This window comes from Atractosteus spatula, chromosome 14 (genome assembly GCF_055471065.1).
Source record: "Atractosteus spatula isolate fAtrSpa1 chromosome 14, fAtrSpa1.hap1, whole genome shotgun sequence".
Taxonomy (NCBI): domain Eukaryota; kingdom Metazoa; phylum Chordata; class Actinopteri; order Semionotiformes; family Lepisosteidae; genus Atractosteus; species Atractosteus spatula.
Genome location: NC_142719.1, coordinates 27,431,304 through 27,451,842, shown reverse-complemented (window position 1 = coordinate 27,451,842; position 20,539 = coordinate 27,431,304). Strand labels below are relative to the sequence as shown.

The 20,539-nt window shown below is 40.7% G+C and overlaps 1 protein-coding gene across 2 annotated transcripts in view; it reads right to left on the bottom strand.

The window, feature by feature from the left end:
• Nucleotides 1–1,817: 1,817 nt before the first annotated feature.
• shroom1 (shroom family member 1) overlaps nucleotides 1,818–20,539 on the bottom strand; it is a 34,183-nt gene continuing 15,461 nt past the window's right edge. For both annotated transcript variants that reach the window (XM_088931645.1, XM_088931646.1), the window contains exons 2-8: nucleotides 12,357–15,096; nucleotides 11,863–11,915; nucleotides 7,921–8,574; nucleotides 6,690–7,247; nucleotides 6,232–6,382; nucleotides 5,605–5,877; nucleotides 1,818–4,325 (exon numbers count right to left, since the gene is read on the bottom strand). In XM_088931645.1, the coding sequence (XP_088787771.1) occupies nucleotides 4,071–4,325; nucleotides 5,605–5,877; nucleotides 6,232–6,382; nucleotides 6,690–7,247; nucleotides 7,921–8,574; nucleotides 11,863–11,915; nucleotides 12,357–14,951 (4,539 nt within the window). In that variant the 5' untranslated portion in view covers nucleotides 14,952–15,096 and the 3' untranslated portion in view covers nucleotides 1,818–4,070. The remainder of the gene's footprint in view (nucleotides 4,326–5,604; nucleotides 5,878–6,231; nucleotides 6,383–6,689; nucleotides 7,248–7,920; nucleotides 8,575–11,862; nucleotides 11,916–12,356; nucleotides 15,097–20,539) is intronic.

Sequence of the window (20,539 nt, the reverse complement as noted above, 5' to 3'; positions counted from 1 at the left end):
ATTAACATCTCTCATGAAAGACAGATATTGCCTAAAATGTATATAAAAATGAGTCATTAGGTCTTCGAGTCTGTGAAAGAATCATCAGATGGAATTATCACCCCAGACTGACTGTGACAATCTTGTTAATGGCCACTGAGTTTAAACTGATTTGATGAAAGAGATTTATTCACTAGGAATAATAACACTGGAGAATTAAGTGTACTAAAAGGATTATTTAGTCCAAATTTGACTTGACCTGCTTAAATCTAACCTCATGGCCACAGGACAAGGAGGCTGGGACCCCCAGGCAGAGTTAGGAGTGACCAAGGGGCAGCTGCAGAGGTGGAGGTGGGATGCAAAAGACATATGCAAGGAAGGGAATGGGAATAGGTATAGTATTTATAATGGTTTAGGTGAGGAGATGATGTCAGGGGTGATTAGAAATTACTAACAGCTGAGTGTGATTGAACTTGGCTGTTGTCATCCCTCCTGAACTTGTGTTATAAACTCCATTTAAAGATCGAGCCAATTTTTGTTTGGCTGCTGAAAACTGCAAATCCACAGTAAACGCAGCATAGCCACCCTGTCCCCTGACACCCAGTGCTCTGCACTATCCATTTTTCTTTGATTAGGTCATCAGCCTTGGAGGACAGTTCTTATTGCAAACTCTTATCACTCCTTAGAAGAGTGAAGCTCTCGTTGACAGCTTCATTAATGCTATAAAAGAAAACGTTGCCAAAAGCAAATATAACACAAAAAAATTGAAAACGTTTACATTAATAATTATTCCTGCATTACTGTAGTTTGAATGGATATGATATATTTACGGCATTTTGTCAACTTTTAAATTAATTTTCTGAATTTCATTTAAGCATTTCAGCTTTGACCCGTCCTCTGTTTCTTTGCCAATTTTGAAATCAATGAGAACACCAAATTGTTCGCCATATATATCCATAACATTCAGCTTTATATATATATATCATATATTATGAGTATGTTTGTTCTACAAACCCCGCTCCTGCGCTCCAGTCGAGTTTCAAATACCTTCAAATGTTACTAACAGGGCGCGGTGAAAAATATTCTGACGTAATACAATAAGTACGAAACCTAATGAACAACCGTCGTGTATCTGCAAAGTGACGAAAAGCAGAATGTGTTCTGATGCAGGGGTGTTTATACACCTGCATCTGTGCCCAAACTGCAATGCAGTATGCTCACTTCGTACGGTTTTCTGAAAATAAGGAAAATGTCGGTTGGGATGAATTGGCACACTGTGATTACCAGGACGGTTCGTCTCGCAGTCCTCCTGTCACTTTTGATTTTGTCAACTCCCCGTGATGCCGGCTGGAAGCTTAACTGCTGAATCGAAATACACAAAACACAATGGCTGCTCTGTACGGCTATCAGCATCGTCACGTAGCCTGTGCAAAAATGAATTAGACCCGTCTGTTACAGCCACGACATTCACCTAAACTGGGAAGAGGTGTTGCGAATGAAATTCAGCTGCAGGCGTATACGCGTGATATAAATTCAAGTAGGTAGCTGCGTCAGCACGCTCAAGCTGCAACGGAAGAAAAGGTTTATTCCATGTTGAAAAGAGAAGAAAAGAAACAAGGTTTCGGCTGTGGAGCACACCCGAAGAAGGGTGTTGATATGATGTGTGAAAGTAAGATTTAAAATTACTGGAATTGGTAAAAATAAATTAGCTAAGTGTAGCCATACTGTAGCTTCAATAATCTGACCACTTTTAATTTATCTTTTATTTTAATTCAGATGAAGAAATTCTCTGTTCCAATGCAGAACTACAAAACTCACAGGAAACAGAAGTAATTCACTTTAATTTGTCAACAAGTGTAGTTTATTCACATTGTAACAAAAGTCTCATGTATATATCTCATGTTTTCATACAACAGATACAAAGCCATTACAAAGCACAAGACCGACTGGGTGCTTTGTACAGGTGTCTGAATCAAGCACACTCTAGCTAAATTAAACAGTCTGAGAACTACATGAGAGACTGCCCTTCTCCCCTTATGAACCAGAAAAAAACAAACTCATGGACATCATGAATTACACATCCATTAATCAGTAGCAACTCATTTAAAGTTATGTGATGCAAGAAATGTCAGAAATAGCCATTTGGAAATCCACTAACTTAGAGCTTCAGGATACCAGTTCCAGCAAGAACAACCCACCAACACAAAATGCAGACATTATACACATTATCTAACCCTTAAAAAACAGGACAAGGAAATGGCGTGGAGCAGTGTGAAGAAGTTGATTTGTCTTATTTTGCTGGTGTTAATTTCATTTGGGACAGTTGTCCCATTTGCCCATACATCACATCCTATTACAGGGAATGCCACAGTCATTTTTATAATCATGATAGTTCATCATACTACTGGAATTATCGCTCATGTAGAAATTATATTGAAATATGAAGTCAGCACTGTAACAAATCATGCTACAAAGGTCTTTGAAATATTTAGTGGAAAATACACATATATAGTATTGCATATTTCAATATTACAAAATATTTAAATTCCAAAACACTTTTGCAGATATTTTGGTCATCACACTTTCTTTATCTTTTGGTCCTGGAATTATAGTGGCATTTTATTTTGTTACTACATTTTCTCCAGAGTCACATTATAAAGAAAATCTTCCCATAAACTATGGGATTAGTCCCTATATTGCTCTAAAATAGCCTGATCAGACAATTCTATCTAAAGACAAGATTACTGATAGATACAACTAATATATTTTACAGTTTTTTTTCCTTTAAAATAATACAGCAATAATTAGTTTGACATTCATTATATAATTACAATAGCATTATATATATTTTTTTTTTACTTGGATTTTTTCCATCACCAGTTTATGGACCACAAAGTTTATCACAAAGAAATCAATATAATTTAAAATTAAAAATCTTTTTTTCATATGGAAAAAAAATCTCAATGAGCCAGACATTGTTTACTGATTACAGATCCTTTTATTGAATTTCTGATCCAAGTGATCAAGACACTTATTTACAACAAGCTTCACTTGGATGGATGTGTGCCTCAGAAAATGAAATATAACCACAGTGAGATAACTGTCTCTAATCACAGTGTGATATAGAACTACACTATGTCAAACTCTTCATCCAACCAAATTTAAAGTGGGCTGTTTATTTTTTTTAAATCACACACCATTCTGTATGAGCAAGCAAAGGTACAGCAAATATCATACACAAAATGCTACGTTGTTTTTACAAAAATATATTACAACATTGCTCTTAAGAAGCTGATACAATTCAAGACAAAAGAGGTGAAAGACAAAACATCTCCCTGTCTTTGTGCATTAAGGCAGGTGAGTGATGAGCATATACTAAGTGTCATTACTGTGCTGTGTTAAAAACATCAGGTTCCGAGTCTGCTATGAAGATGCGCAGCAGCACTGGAAATTAATAACAGCAACTGCTTTCAACACATTCAGTTCTAGTGCCAAGTTCAGTGCTTTCCACGAACCAAGTTCCATGGATGCCTGGCTTTCTTTGAAGCTCTGTGTAGGCAAAACGGATGATCATGGGCATTATTCTGCAAGCATTTCTGCAATGATGCTGCCTCAACACTATCCATTTCTATTGAACAGTGTGAAAAAAGGAGAAATCTATCAGTTAAAATGAGCTTAAAATAAATAAAATACATGTGTATTTATGATTAATACAAAACATGAACACTTGCAAATGGATATCTCCATATAAATTACAAAAGTGCCTTTTAAACCAAAATTCTAAAATTTTTAGTAAGATATCGACATTTGAACGGCTCAAAAATTAATTATACATTCCTTCTTTGTTCTGCAAGTAAAAGCCTTCCCAAAATCTAGAATTGTACAGCTAGTTATAATAGTTATAATTTCCGTTGAAGGAAAATTGCATGACAAGGAAGTGCCTTAAATGGATGTTGGAAACATGGAGGGAGAGTGTCAAACTGTTAACAGCCCCTGTGTGTGGTTGTAGTCCACCAGCAGGAGGCACTGTGCCCTGGAAATGGAGTGGATGGCAGAGGTCAGAAAAACAGTGGCAGCTGGGGGACAGTGGTTTAGAAAGGCATGCTGCTGCAAAGTGACTCGAGCTGCTCTTCACCGATGCGAATCTTTTCCTCCAGGTCCTTCTGCTCTATTAATAGCGAGGCTTTCACCTTGACAAAGTGCTTGTAGTCCCGGAGCTGCTCCTGGGTCAGGTTCCTGGAGAGGATGTCGGACACCAAGCGCTCCCTGCGGTCCAGGTTGTCCTTGAGATCTTTGGCGTCATCCCTCTGCTTGCACAGCAGGCGGTGTCGCTCATCCAGCGATTGCTACGGGACAGAAAGTGTTGCAAAGAACATGAACACTTGACATCAAATAGTAAAGGTCATTTGGTGCTTTCCTCTGAAGTCTGGTTCACCTATAGCACAAACCCGAAGAAACATCCTAACTCTGCAGAAGGTTTATGTCGGATGAGACATAAAACCAAGGTCCTGACTCTCTGTAGTCATTAAAAATCCCAGGGCGTTTCTCAAAAAGAGTATGGGTGTAACCCCAGCATCCTGGCCCTTACCAGTTATGGCCTTCTAATAATCCCCCTCTATGAGTTGGCTTCATTACTCTGCTCTCCTCCCCTCTGATAGCTGATGTGTGGTGAGCGTTCTGGCGCACTATGGCTGCCATCACATCATCCAGGTGGATGCTGCACATTGGTGGTGTTGGAGGGGAGTCCCCATTACCTGTAAAGTGCTTTGAGTGTAGTGTCCAGAAAAGCGCTATGTAAGTGTAAGCAATTATTATTAATTACTATTGATTTTTCCACAAATCCATAACTCTAGTGTACCACCCTGTTTAACCAGAAGGTGGCACTCTAGTTATACAGCTTTCAGATTGAAACAGGTTTCGATGAGTCACTTCAGAAACACTGAAAAGTTAACCAAAACATCAGGTAGGCCAGTTCTTCCTTCAAGTAAAAAGTAATGGTTTATTCCATGCTGAAAAGAGAGGAAAGGTTTCCGTTCTTCTCTTTTCAGCATGGAATAAACCTTTATTTGTTCCTTGTCAGCCAACGCATGCTGACGCAGATACATACTGTACTTGAACCTGTTCTTCCTCCTACAGCTTTCTAGGGTAATTCCCTTACATTTTATATTTCACTCATTAACATTACAAAGACAAAGTAGAATTTCTTTTCTAACTTAGAATCATCATATATACTGTATGTCCATTCTAGCAGCACCCAGCAGTTCCTTCCAGCAGCAGAACTGCCAATTAAGTGTCCACATGGGGGAGAATGAAGACATTCAGGCTCCTCTGACCTGCCAACTCACTGAATCAGTCTTTTTGTAACACACTGCGGTACTGTGCCACAGTTTCTGTGCTAAGTGTAGGAGCGGCACATCCCTCATTGACAACTGGATGGATGGAAAATTGTTTCAATTGAATTAATCCTAATACAAATTAAAGTCATAAGAAAGATGTGCACAACTTTTTAAGCCTTCAATGCCTTCTGGGTTTATTTCAGGGACAGCAAGAAAGGCGTTTTTTTGTAAAAAGCGATTGTAGAGATGAAAGTCCCCCCCCGATGTTTCTCAGAGGAAACTAGCCCACCTTCTCCTCTGCATCGGTGAACTGGTCGACGGCGCTCAGGGCATTCTGCACCCGGGCAAGGCGGGCAGACAGACAGAGCAGTAGGCTGACCACTTTCTCTAGGTCGCCAATGAAGAGTGTGTAGCGCTCGTATTCACTGGGCTGGCAGCTGTCCCTGACCAGGGCCTCCACAGCACTGCCCAGCTCGCCGTTCGCTCGCAGCTCTTCCCTCAGCGCTGACCGCTGCTTCTCCAGCCCCTGCAGCCGGTGCTGGATGCACAGGATCAGCTCCTTCTGGAGAGACCAGGGCAAGAGGGCCTTTTAAAACAGTTATGGTCACCCCTCATTTCAAAGCCTGCTTTTATTTCCCAAATCAAAAAAGCTGAAAATACTATCCTATATGCAAAGTGTCACAAAAGCTCTCAAGATGAGCGAATTACCTGAATGCATGACTGTATTTAGTATCCTTAGCTTCTTTGAGAATTTGAGTGTGCTGTGGTTTAGTTCTTAGTATTTACTTGTAAAAGACCTGGCCTTTCATGGTACAGAATGATGTAGCAGGAAAGGAGGTACTACAGATTCACTTCTGTTCAATGAAAATTTCCTGGTTTTAATATCTAAGAAAAGGCTTATCTGGAAGTTAATTACCTTCTTCTCAGTGATGTCATTCAGCTCGCTGTCCTGTGAAAGAACAGTCTGCTGTGTGGAACTATTCCCACTGTGAACCTCAGAATTCCAGTTATCAGGGTTTGGGGGAGTTTCCGAAATCCTGGATCCGGCATTTCCTTCGGCATTGGAGCTAAAAAACGATAAAGTAAACTTAAATTTGTGCATTTTTTGTCATGGAACAAAAAATAAAATCACTGTCACCTATATTTTTGTAACAAACATGCCAAATGAAATGTACTAACTGTTCATCACACTGGTTTGACAGGTGTTTCTACTTTAACGTGCAAAGGAAACTAAACAAAAAAAACATCATGTCCAACCACCTGTACTTCATAGCTTAACTACTGTGAAGTAATGGTCCTGTTTGAGAAGATTTTCCACTTTTCAGTTACTGATGCAATCACTGTTCAAAGACAAAAACGTTAAATAATAATTACTTCTCCCTGTTGTGTGATCTGCAGACTCTCTTCCTCCTGTAATGTTCCTCCATGAGCAACGTGTCTTCGGACAGCAGCTGCTCCATCAGAGTCACGGTTGTCCTGCGACTGGATTTGGGAGCCAGAACACTAGCTAACGACTGATCCTTGGTGATAATCACTTCCACTAGCTCCTCCCACTGCCCGGGTTTTGGCAGATGGGGTTTTGCGCTGGTGGAGGGACTGGGCTGCTCTTCTGAATGACCCCCCTTGCCATTTTTTGCCTGTTCTTTCTCTGAATTCTGGACCTGTTCCTCTGCTGGATCTGTAGAGGTGGTGGCTAGCTGTTGCCCAGTGGACTGAAGTGAAGGCAATGATGAGCTGAGTTCATCTGCATCACTTGCTGCTCCCTCTTGAAAATCTTCAACTGGTGCACTCCCCAGTTCCTCTGCTGTGGGCCAGGCACTCGGATCTGTCGTTACTCCTCTACCGAGAGAGACTTCTGGACTTCCAGATTCCTGCCGGTCAACCACAGCATTTTCTAATGGCAGAGTCTGAAGTGTAGGAGTAGTCTTCATTCTGTCAGAAAAACATGCAAAAACAGAAAGCACAATTTACACAAAGAAAGCAGAAACCAGTGAACATCAATCACTAAGTTATGTGTTGCTTAGGCATTTAATTCCTCTAGAATCAAATCTGTTTAATATCGTGTATTAATTGCTGCTAGGTCAAGCAAACATCTGTCATTATATGAAATATTTAATCACATGAGATGTACAGGACAGGAAACATCGAGATTGTTATTTTGAATAGAAAATGCTTATTTAAATATATGTGAATATATTTACAAAAAAAATGCTGTCAATCTCACATAGTATATAATGTATGTCCATCCATTTTCTAATCACTTTATTTTTTACAGGGCCATGGGGAGCTGGAGCCTAACCCAGCAGGCAACAGGCACAACCCAGGATACACTCTGAATGGGGCACTAGGGCAGATAGACACACACTCACACCAAGGCCAATTTTCCCGGAAGGCAATTAACTTTCCAGTATGTCTTTGGTCTGTGGGAGGAAACCAGAGGACTCAGCGTAAACCCATACAAACAGGGGGAGAACATACAAATGCTACTTAGGTTATGCCCCAGAACTGCGAGGGTGCAATGTTAACCACTGCACCACCCTATGTTGTTTGGAAGAGTTGCAATTCTAATACTGTAATACACAAATTATAAGAAATGAAAGACAACCTGGTGCAGGACGTGCTCTCCTCAGGTCCGTTCTCAAACTGAATATGCAGGTGTGTGCTTGTCGAGGCTACAGACTCCCTTTCCGGCGTGCTTCTGCAGTAGAAGGACTGTCCTGAGGGACTATCTGTGTAGAACACACTGCTCTCCACAGAGTCACAGAAAAGGGGGCTCATGTTGGGTGACTCAATGGGAGTGGAGGAAGTCCTGCTCTCTGGAGAGGAGGCCAGGTTTGGAGGCTCCGTGTCAAAGTTAAGGGGTTCCAATGACTGGGAATGTCTGCCATGGGCTGTGGTCCCCAACAAATCGTCACTGCTCCTTGAGTGCCAGCTTGTCCCCGTCTTCAAAAGGGGCCGTTCTGAACTGTGGCTGGTTCCTGTGGATTCTTTGCTTTCTCCGGCCTTGCCTCGGATTTTCAGTTCGGCTTCCCAGGAAAAGGCTGCGTTTCCCTGCCTGTGCTCCGAAGCCGCGTGCCTGCTGTGGATCTGGTCTAGCTGTTCCGAGCTCTTGCTGAGAACGGGAGTCGCAGGGACACGGGAGGTGCCAAGCTCCTCCATGGATTTGCCTCTCTGTGTCACGGCGCGGCGTGGTCTGCCCTCAGCTGCAGGGGCTCTGGTGCCACTTGACGCCAACTGAGCTTCAGCTTTCTTTAGGGAGCTAACAGGGAAGGAGAACACAAGCTCACCAGCTGTAGCAGCAAACCTCACGCAAGGGGTGCAAATGCATTGTGATTTTTTCTTTAATTAGGAAGACAGTGGCAGTATCTGCTCACCATCACATTTCACGGATTGTACTTTTTTTTCCCTTGTTGGGCCATCAGAAATCCTCAAAATCTAGCTGTGTTAAGGGGGCAAACAAATTAACAACTGGTTCAAATTACTAAAGTCAGTCGCTTTTATAAAAAGACCGCCAATTGAATAAAAGTGAATTCCCAGAAATAAAATACACAACTGGAAACTCTGGGATGTTTTAAAGAAAATAGTTAATAGGTTTCATGTAGTTTAGAACACTATGGACACCGATGTATTCTATTCCTCTAATTTCATGTATAGTAATGTTTTATTTCATTGAAGAAAATGCATCTTAGTAATTTATCATATAAGAACATCACAATAGAGCTTATCTTCATAAATCTTAAATATTTTAACAGTAAAAAAATAAACATATTTGTCTATATACAGTGCCCTCCATACGTACTTGGACAGTGAAGTAAAAATGGCTTTTTCTGCTGTATACGTAAGCTTATGTGGATTTGAGACGAAGAGCAAAATTACAGAATGTCACCTTTTACTTCTGGATATTTATGTACTTGTATGTTGTACTGTTTTAGAATAACAGCACTTCTTGAGTTTCACACTTATATGTATCTGAAATGGAAGGATCGGATAATTTGCTACCAGATGTTTCTTATTCGTCAGGTGTTTCCTGATGCACTGATTTGTGCACATATAAGAGCCGTGAACGTGCAGGATTTGGCCTTAGCTCTTCACTGTGCTCTTTAGAGTCAGTAGGCCGAAACCAGCATGAACACTAGGGAACTGTCTGTGAGGGAAAAGCAAGCAATTTCGATGCGGAAAAAAAAGAATTCAATCAGAACCACAGCACAGAAACTGGGCGTTATAACAGAATTATAAAGGCTACACTGCAAGAGGCAATCCTTCCATCAGCACCAATAATAGAAGGGCAGATTACAATTTGGTCAAAAGTACAGAGATGAGCCAGTATATTTCTGATACAAGGTGTTATGAACACATAAGACAAAGATAGAAACCACTTCATCTGTGAAACATAGTGGAGGTAGTGTCGTGGCTTGGCCACCTATGGAACTGAATTACTCACCTTTATTGATGTTATAACTAATGATTATAGCAGCAGAATGCCTTCAGAGGTATACAGAAATGTCTGCTTATGTACAAGAAAATTCCAAACTCATTGTCTAGTGTTAAAGGTTCAATCATCCCTAAAACAAATACATCCAAGACTGACTCAAAAAATAGAAAAACCTACAGGTGCAACTGAGGAAAGATATTAGAATTGTTGTGACAGAGACAGTAGAGATAGTACACGACACTGCAGCAGACGCTGAAAATAAAGCAAAGTTTTTTCATTGCTATAACAGTACTATATACTGTAGCTATAACTTTTACTAAAACAGTAAAAGAGCTGTAAAAGATGAAAGAAAGGGTTGGTGAGATAACATGGGATTAAAGCAAAAGATATTACTGCTAAACCCATATAAAAGATATTTCAATCTGAACTAGAAGAATGCCTCCTGTATGTATCTAAAATGGCATTTTAAGACACAATGTTGTTTTACTAGAATTGTTTGAACAGACAACAAAGTCAGTTGATAATTCTAATGTGCATAATATGATTAGAGTTCCTGAAAACAATAAGAAGCCCTCATAAAAGATTAATGCTCAAAATAAAATCTGTAGGAATCCAAAGCAACTGGTGCACATTGATTTAGAAATAGTCAATTAATAGAACATGAAGCAACTTAAGGGCATAACCTCATTAATAGGGCAGATATAAGCAGTGGTGTTCTGCAGGGATCCACTTTAGCCCATTTTCCTCTCCTGAACTTTATCAGTGATTTAGATTGTGCTATAACTGGTGGATTAAATGTTCAGTTTGAAATGATGATTTGGGCAGCCATTTGGCAAATTAAATTGAACATTGAGAAGTGCGATGTGATCCACGCAGGAAATGGAAGCAAACACAATCCCTATCACGTGAGTGATTGAGAGTTACAGGAAGCTACATGTGAAAGGGATTTGTGTGTTTATGTAGGTTCTTCAATGTCTTCATCAAGACAATTGAAGGAAGCAATAAAAGAGCAAACAGAAGGTTTGGGTGTATGTGGCAAAAAAATGGGTAATTTAAATCAAAGGAAGTTATGCTCAACCTTTAAAATGTACAGAGAGCCCTCATTTAAAAATTTGTGTTCAGTTGTGGCCACCATATCACATAAATAAGGATCTCTTAACCACTGTTTTATGGAGAAGTAAATTTGGGTTTGAATGGGTCAGTAACCCTCCCATGTCTCCTTACATCTCTTGTTAAATGCTGTACAGAGATTGGGGTGAACATACCACGACAAAGCACTGAGTCTAAATAAGAAGAAAGAGAGCGTTTAAAAAATGGAATTCTTAAAATCTGCACATTTCATGCAGGGCATGATAGATTCCAAAACTTCCATGAAAAATCGGCAGACCTGCATATTTCCTTTGGCCCTATGGATAAATTGTGCTTTGTTTTTTTTCCTGTTATTTTGTGATACAAAGCTCTGTCAGGATTTGATCACAGCAGCTCATGGGAACTAACTCCAAAGCCACACATCACCTCTCCTCCAACAGTGGAGAATTCCACTGTGCCAAAACACTGGGTCTCCCATGGCAGGAGAATTCAGCACTATCCAGGTCCTAAGAGAGGTGACTTCGCCTTCTGTCCCCATGCCAGGTGAACCCTATTACATCTGTACTCGCTGGCCTGTAACATGGTGAAAATATACATATACAAATGTGTATGTAAATAAAAGGCAAAAGTCACACACTGTGATACTGCCTTTTATGCACCAGCTGAGGACATCAGGTTGCAGGTTTTGGAAAGTACAATGTATGTGTTTCTGCCTTGGAAACAACAACAAAGGATGTTGCTTGTGTACAGTACATCTTACAGAAAATAAGAGTTACTCAGATCCCAGGAAGTCATTTTTCAATCTCTGTATGAATGTGTGGGAAAGGTTACAAATGAGAGGTTATGTGGTCCATGCATGTTTTAATTTAGAACAACCCGTACTGACACATGCGAGGTTCAACAAGGGTAACTCATGTTTATGTGACAGATAAGGATGTAAGGTAACCAGCTAAGGCTCTGGAGTAAATAACACGCAACCTGATTATGACTCAGACGTCCTGTTTAATATTCCACAGCTTCACTCACCTGGAGTTCCTGGAGTGACAGACTGGAGATGCTTTATGTGTGAGGCTCCCAGGCTGGAACCAGATTAAAAGAAACTACATTAAAAAAAAATCACCATATGCATTACTTAAAGAGAGCAGAAAGTAGGTAATTATTTTTTAGATACTTGGAAGAAACATACAACCAAACATACAAATTGTTAACTTCAAAGCTAGTAAAACTGTTTTGGCATAGACAGCTAGATTGAAAACGCTGATGTTTTAGTGCCTGTTCCTAGTAACCCCTCACAAAAACTGTTTAATGTTCTGCTCAGTAGATCTTCTGTTCTGTTGTTATTATTTATTATGTTTGCAATGTAACACTACATTGTTTGGTGTTATATGTCGTAATGTGTCATATGTTGTACTGTGATTGTCTTGATAAAGAATTTCAATACACATGTACATATGGCAATAATTTCCTCTACAACTCTACTTCCATGGATAGAGAAGGAAGTGAAAGAGTCATCAGTGCACCTGTAAATTGGTAGGCGATGGCGTTGTCTGAGATTGATGGAAGCCTTTTTGCTCTGACTGCTCAAGGAGACTTTCCACAGATATAGACAGAGCGTGGCCTGCTGTTTCAAACATCTTCCCGGGACTTGCGTTAGTCATCTTCTTCCAGATGGGCTGGCAGCGGAGTTCGACAGGATGCACGGTGTCCGACTGGGCATATCTGATGGAACTTGAGGAAGAATCCAAGACACGCCCAGCTGACAGTGGTCGGGTGAGTTTCTTTCTGGGCACAGCATTCTCACAGGTGGGCCTGGGCCCAAATTCCAAAGGCTTCCCAGCAGTAGAATGCCTCATGGCAGGATTTTGTGAAGGGGGTTGTTGGGGTTCTGCTTTTTTCTGTCCAGTCTTCCGTTCCATGTACGCGACCAGGGCCTTGTGCTGGATCTGTTTCAACGTGGACTTTGAGATGCTTGAGGCCGACATGGTTCGGCCTCTCATTTCAAACATCTTTCTCCTGGCAGCAACCAGACCATACTCACCGAGGTCGTCTTTGGACAGTAAGCCCTCCCCCTCATTCCCCAGGGACTGCTGCTCGGAGTGATGGGCGGAACCCCCCAGCTGGTTCAATTTCTCTGGCTCGGAGTAACACAGCTTCTTTTGCTCAGGTGTGAGCCTCTTTCTTCCACCGATCCGTACTGCCTGAGGCTGAAGAGGATTTGAAGGCTTCCCAGTTTCCCTCTTGGCTGGAGGTTCGGGTTCCGAAAGCACTGGGCTGTCTGATATCATTTGAGAGGTGTGCGAGAGCGAGCCTAATCTTGAGTGCATCACTGAAGGCCGCTCCTCAGCCCTCTGTTTGATCCTGTGAGGCCAGCTGAGCTGCAGGTCCCTCCTCTTGAAAGAGGTTTCCCTTAGGACCTTGGTCTGGGCGTCTTTTAATCTATCCTTGTAGTATTTCTTGTAGAACTCATCTGTGGAGGACCCTGAGCTGCTAAAATCTTCACTCTGGGACTGCTGTAGATCTTCAGCCACTTCTTCCAGGTTGCGGTTTCTGCTCCCAAAGTGGCACTCGTCCCTGGAGGTGGTGTCTGTGTTCTGCAGTTTCAAAAAGGGGGCACTGTTGCATCTGATGTCTCTCCACTTCATCTTGGCCCAGTTTTCTTTTGAGGTTTTGTATGCAAGGGCACCTCTGCTCTCACCTGCAAGATGGTACAACATAGGGGTTGTTTCTTTGTTGATTTTGTCATTGGCTACTTCGCCCAAAGGCCGCCTTGTCATTCTTTCTACACAGTCCCCTCTTTCAGTCTTCACTTGGCCTGTGCACTGAGGGGGAGGAACTGAGTCCTTGTCGTTTGGGTCCGGCAGTGGGACACTGTCCTCAGGGCCACAGTAGAAGATGTGATGGTTGCTACTGTGGTGCCAGCGTGATCCAGATCCTATCTCCCGGCCCTGAGGTTTCTGGCTTTGATCCAGGACATCAGAGGTATTACAGATAGGCGATGCACTATGCATGTTTTTATTATGATAAACACCCTCTCTGTTTTGTGCTTGTAAACCTGGGCTCATTAAGCCACTTTTATTATGAATTTCATAACTCCGCTGTTGTCTGTGCTTCGCATTGTTGAGGAGTTCATCAATGGTGCTAGGTGTTTTTTCCTCAATTTCCTTATGTGCAAGAAGGTCTTCTGGAGAATGCCCCACGCAATCTCCTTGTCCGTTACCTGAAAGGTTGTCTTTCACCCTGGGCACAGTGGGTTTACACACACCAGTGACAAAATAATATTGCCCCTTGTGTTGGATGTTGCCATTGATGGTGTTCTGCTGCAGATCCCTCAATTGCGCCTGTTCAGTAACGTTGCTACCGTACACAGCGTGGTATTTATTGCTTTGATCCTCCGAGTGGCTGCCTGTTCCACCAGCATGCCATTTAAAGGATTCCTGAAGTATAACGGATGGATTGCTTAAAATATGACCCAACTTTGCCTGCTCCAAAGTCTGATCCGCACCGTCTCGGTACACTGGGTCCTTCAGATTAGACTCCGAAACCCTGCGGCGGTAGACTGGGTCAGTTCTGGGACAGGCAAGTGCAGGATTAGCTGTCTGAGTCCTCTGAAGAAATGTCTCTGCCAGCTGGCCCCCAGGGCTCTGATACGCGCTGCTGTTCTCTAAGTTTCTGATGGTTATGAAACTGTCCAGGCGGGATGGTGGCTGTGGGGGAATTTCCCTGTTGCCCTGACCTGAGCTATACTGGCTGCTGAGGCAGGAGTCCTCGTGACACTGATGACCGAGGACCTCTGTCGACTTGTACAGGTGATCCGCATTTCTGGAACTGGAATTGAGGACATTTGGATTGTAGACAGCCCTCACATACTTCAGGTCCGTGTAATGCAAGCTGTGAGGCTGCATTTCATCTGGTAAAGAGGGGGAGGAGTGATCTGGAGCATTGGAACCTCCTGAAAAGGAGCTGTAAGCCGAGTCTCCTTTACCATGGTGATGGGTAAACTGGTCTATACTGCTTGTGGCAGGAGAGAGTCTACAGTCACTAGAAAGGAGGCCCAGCGGGTTCAGGTTCAGACTGTTCATGTTTTCAAACTGGACGTCATGGCCGAAGGAATGCATTGGGACTCAGGACAAAAAAAGGGCCAAATCTTGGCAAGGCAAACAATCCTCCAATTTATTCTTCCAGGAATGTCATTCTGTCACTCTTTTCAAAGACATCATGTCCTGTTTAAGATACGTCTGAACACATCATTTTGACTTTTCCCTGTCGAGAAAAAATAAATATTTGACATTTATTTTTGTGATCATTTACTTTTAATGACTGTAAGATCGGTGGACCCATCTGTTGATGTCTCTGTACCATTATTGACTTATAAAACAGTGTCTGGATTCAATTCCAAGCATGACATATCTACGAAAAAGACTGAACCAAAAATATTACGGTACTGTTTCTGGATTCTTGTATCTTGTGGTAGATCGGTACAATCAGACATGTTTTTTAAGCTCACTTACAGAGATTTTTGAGCATATTTACCAGATCATAGGACAAACTATTTATATTCACCTCCTGGGGCATGTGACAATTTCCTAACATCCAAGGAGCAATGCAGCTGATAGAGAGTGCCTGCTGGGTTCTAACACTGCACGCTGAGTGCTCCCAGAGAATGAAATGAATACGGCCCAATCTCATTTCATCTCACAAATACACTCAATTCAACCTTTTAGAGGTCCTTGTCAGTCTGCCCCTTTGTTCAGAGGAAGACCTTGTTTATTTAATTGTGTCCACTGGTTCCGTGTCAAACTTAATCACAACAATTAAGATCACCGCTGAAACAAAAGGTTAAGATAGAAAGGAACCTTCCCCAGTTTTCCCCACTATTTTCCTATTGTTAAAAGCCTTTTCTTAGGTCAGTTAACTAAAAGGCGAAAACCCATGCCAAAATTGTCAATTGCTGTTTATAATTATGCTTCAGGAATTTTTACTATTTTTTTCTCTACAAAATACTCTGTCAGCAGAGGAGAAAGGCTTGTGGATTGGCTTACTGTACATAGTAACAGATGAGCAGATCACAGGGCCTTAGGAGAAGCATTAATTGGGTCGATCAATTGAGTGACTGATACAGGTTGAAAAGAAGACAGGTTTCATAATCTTGCTTTTTTCATTATGCTTTCATCTTGGTTTATTAGAAAATGTCAACATATATCAAATGTTCACAAGTGGAGAAAAGAAAACAGGTCTGCAAAGACCAGGCTTAAAATTTGTATTACTGCTAGTATAACTAACCAATACTTTTACTAAATAATTACTAGTTTATTATTAACTTAAAATGCAAATCAATAACATGTACATAAGAATAATTACAAAGAAGAGGAGGCCATTCAGCCTATTTGGTAATTATTAGCTACTTTATCCAAGACATTTCTTGAAAGAAGCCAGGATATAACTTTAACAACATGCCCAGGTAACTTGTTCCACACTCCCACAACCCTTTGGATAAAGAAGTTCCACCTGTTCTTGGTTTTAATCTCCACTTGTGCCCTCAGGCTCACATTTCACTGTTCATTCTGAAGAAGTCGGCTGGGTTAACGTTGTCAGTCTTTGAGGAATCTGAATACTTGTATCAGGTCACCTCGTACTCTTTAGTGATTAAAAAGGTTCACTTCCTTCAGCTTGTCAGCGTTAGGCATTCCTTTAAGTGCCAGAATGTGTCTGGTCTCTCTTTTCTGGGCTGATTCCAGAGAAGGAATCATTTATTTTATAACATGGTGACCAATTTTATGAAATATGAATATAAACTCTACTCAGGTTTCTTTATGTATTCTTCAGAAGAAACATACATGCATATAATATGACACTTGTATGGTGATACTATAGGAATAGTTAGTAACAGTAAAAAAGAAATTCCTGAATCCAAATTGTAATTTTAGAAACTGAGTCTAAAATGTAAAAGAGGAAATTTGTAGTATTTAGGCCGTTCACACTTTTTTATTACTCAAAAACACAGGATGATGGAGGCTGCAGGTTGTTTATTGTCAACCTATAGGTCCTTTAGTTGTGAGGTAACACCTTTGCACTGACAGAGATCATTGTAGAAAGTAGAAAGGTAGCTTAAATTAAAGGTAGAGTAGAATGCTTTAATGAAAAGCCTAAATTTTAAACTGTGTTCCTACATTAATAACAATAAAAAAGTTCATCATTCTTGGAATAGAATTACAGGGAAATTAAGAGGAGATCTATGAGCAGGAAGCATTTACTGAGTACAAATATAGTATAAATGTATCCTGAATTTATGACTGCATGTAAATATTGTTACCAGTTATTAAATGTTTCCTCCGGAACTAAACCAACTTTTGCATATTAAGCATATCTCCCCCTTCATTTCAGGTGAAACCCCTGCAATGTGCAACCCCTGGTCTCACTACAGGTGAGAGTGAGAGTTCCCACAAATTGCGACATGATACAGCCCTTCCTGCTCACTAGTTACTGTAATGACTAATGTATTGCAATGTACAAGCAAATAAATACAGGTTGTGCAGCAGACATTTCACCGCAGAAATGTTACAAAGTGATCTCTGTGATTTCTGTTGGATTCAAAGAGATGTATTCTCAAGCCTGCTTGTTTATAATGTAATAGGGCCTTTTCGCAAAGGCGCTTTTGTTGCCTTGTTCTGAATGTCAGATTATGGAGCTGCGCATATCTGGAAATTTTCTCTATTTTGGGATGTACATTCAGGTTTTACAAGTTATTGTGTACATTTTACTTTTATGGGGGTTTGAAATGCCAATTCTTTCTAACCCCAAAATATAAATATAGCGTTGCAGTTCCCCTTTAAACTTATGGTGAAAGTTTGATGTCACTTTGATGTCAGCATCAAGCATATGGCTCAGGATATCAGATAAGTTTTCCTATTTTATCTCAGTCCCATTCAAGCGGTTTCCAGGGAACAATGCTTTATCCTCTCATCCAGTGGCTGATCTAATAGTTTTATCACTACTAGGGGTCTAGTTTCTTCTCCATATAATTTCCTTATGTTTAAAATCAGTCCTCTCTCGGCCACCTTCATTTAAGATAGAAAACCACCCAAAATGGCAGCCCTATTTAAGACCAGTATGGTGCAATACTTTCTCTTCCTCTACAAACACAGCCCACCAGCTAATCCTTTTTAACTCAGTGCGTGTAAATAATTTATTTTCTTTTTCAGATGGATTAAATACACTTTGAATGCCTTGAGACTGTTGCATACTGTATGTGCACTGCAGGGGCTGCCGGGGTTACATTTGACCACTTATTGCATGGAACACCACTTTGGCAGTTCCTATTCCTGATCCTTGCTGTCACATAAACATTTAGGGTGTACCCAGTACTTAATTTGGGAGTGCCCTGTTACAGAGAGCTTTTGGGTGTATGTATCTAATGTGTTTTTTATGGGCGTGACTATCCTGCTGAGCCCCACTCAGAAGCACTCCTTCTTGGTGACAATTCCCAAGTTACTATCAATTTTTAGGCACAATGTAATTTGTTCACAGATCTAACTTCAGTCCAAAACAATTTTACATGATTGGATACAGACAGACTCTCTTGAATCACACTTGGGGGGCCTTAATTTCCAGAAGTACAAGATGAAAGATGTATATCTAGATCATATTTTGCTAGTGCGAGATCACCATGAAACTCTGAAATGTTTTGAGATGTCTATTTCTCATCCTCCAATTGTGATAGATTTACCTCCATCCTCTTTTCTTTCTTCCTCTCTCTTTTTTTGGTCCGTGTCATATTTTGTTTTTAGTGTTTAGTTTTTTCAGAATTCCACAACAAATGTTTAAAAAAACAGATCAGAAATATTTTACCCACATTTTAATGTATGTGCCCTGCTGCAGCTACAAATCATGCTTAAAATACAGACAAAGGACTACAGACAGGATTTCTAGTATACATACCATGATACCAGTGGTACTAAGATATCACAGTTGAAATACCTATCATTTACAGGTGGATAATACGCGAAAAATTTCCATGTGCAAAATCCTTTCTTAATTTTGGATGTTGAACTTTTAGTTCTAGCATCGTAATGGAGTGAATTGTGTAGGCAGTAATGAACTGAATAATGAATTGACTTGCAAATGGTCTTTTTTAGAGCTTTGCGTGTCTCTCTGGAGCACATTGCAGTACATGTGCAGACAGCCAGGGCTCATCTCCTCACATTAGCGCACAGAAGCCAGTAAACTGGAAATGACAGAGTCAAACGTGATGGCAGAATGGGCAGAGGGAGAGAGCTGTGACAGCAGAGGACATGCAGAGGACTTGAGGCTTTCACCCAGTTTCTGTTTTCCACAGATAATTCAGTCCTGCTCTCTACATTGGCCTCAAGTAACATTATTATTATTCTGACTTATTCTACTGTAAAGTACTAAGTAAGGCTTAATAATCCACTTCAAATGTGTTGCATCCCACGAATGTTTTGTAAGAAAATAATTTAAGTAAATATTTTCTTTCTGCTCAGAAAGGCTTTTTAGATAAAACTTACAAAATAATGCTATCTAGAGAGAACACAAGCTGGAATGATATGAAACAGATAGCCTTATCTCCTAAAACATCTCGATCTAGCAAAATGCAGTATTTCTCACCAATATTTAAGTTAATATAAACTCTCTAAAAGTCTTTTAGTTCCAAATTTAGTAGTCTTATACGAGAATGAAAAATGTTCTTGGCCACCCATGCTTCTTCTCAGAGATGTAAGGATATAAAGAAAATATGTTGACCACTTAAGTCTGACCTTCACAATCAACAGCTTCCCATGTTTTGCAGTTTCACACTTTAAGAAAACAACTAATGTAACTGTCGTGCTTTAATAAAAATCCCCAGCATTTCACAAAGTTTAATTTCCCTTGTGAATCATTCCTATTTTATTTTCTAAAACTTGCATATACTCACAATTCAACTACAAACTTGAAATATAAAATGTATGAACTTATTTTGTTGCCCTGTTTCCAATTTGAACGATATGTTTCTCTCTTACCTTGCTCCAACAAGTCTCAGGATGTGAAACCATGTTTTGAGCACAGCTTTCGCCACAGTCCAGTCTTGAAACTAAACAAATCAGACGTTCCTAAGTTTTTATTGCAGTTAAACACAAAGGAAAATTAAGTCGTGTGAAAGCCAAGTGGAAACCACTGTAGCACGCCTGTGACGTCCGCCTTCTGAACATACAAAGAGAGCTACAGAAGACATATTTCACCGCTGATACTGCTGTCTGAACAAAAAAAACGCCTCACATTCCTGGTTGGCTTCAAAGAAAGAAAGGCCTGGTACCATTCATTCAGAGCCAGGGTACAGATGGAGAGCAGCCAAGTAGCTGGGGCAGGGAGCCCTCAGTCAGGCCTTACAAAGAGACAAACGAATGCTATTCCAGATATTGGGGCCCCCTTTTTATTGCTTAAAATGACGTGTTCTTCCACCCCATAAGATCCCTTAGGAAAAAAACAAACATGGTTCATGTCCCGCCTTTTCCAGTGCTCTGGGTTTAAGATCGAATTCCAAAGATTACAGAGTGAAATCTTTCTGAGCCCCCCTCAAATGTTATTGTCAACAGTCCAGCATATATTATAATTTACAATGGGCTTTGCTATTGTTTTAGCTTTTATGTCTTTATACTGTTGCCTATTCATTGTCCTTCACAGCCATTCTATGGTAACAGAGGGAGAGTTG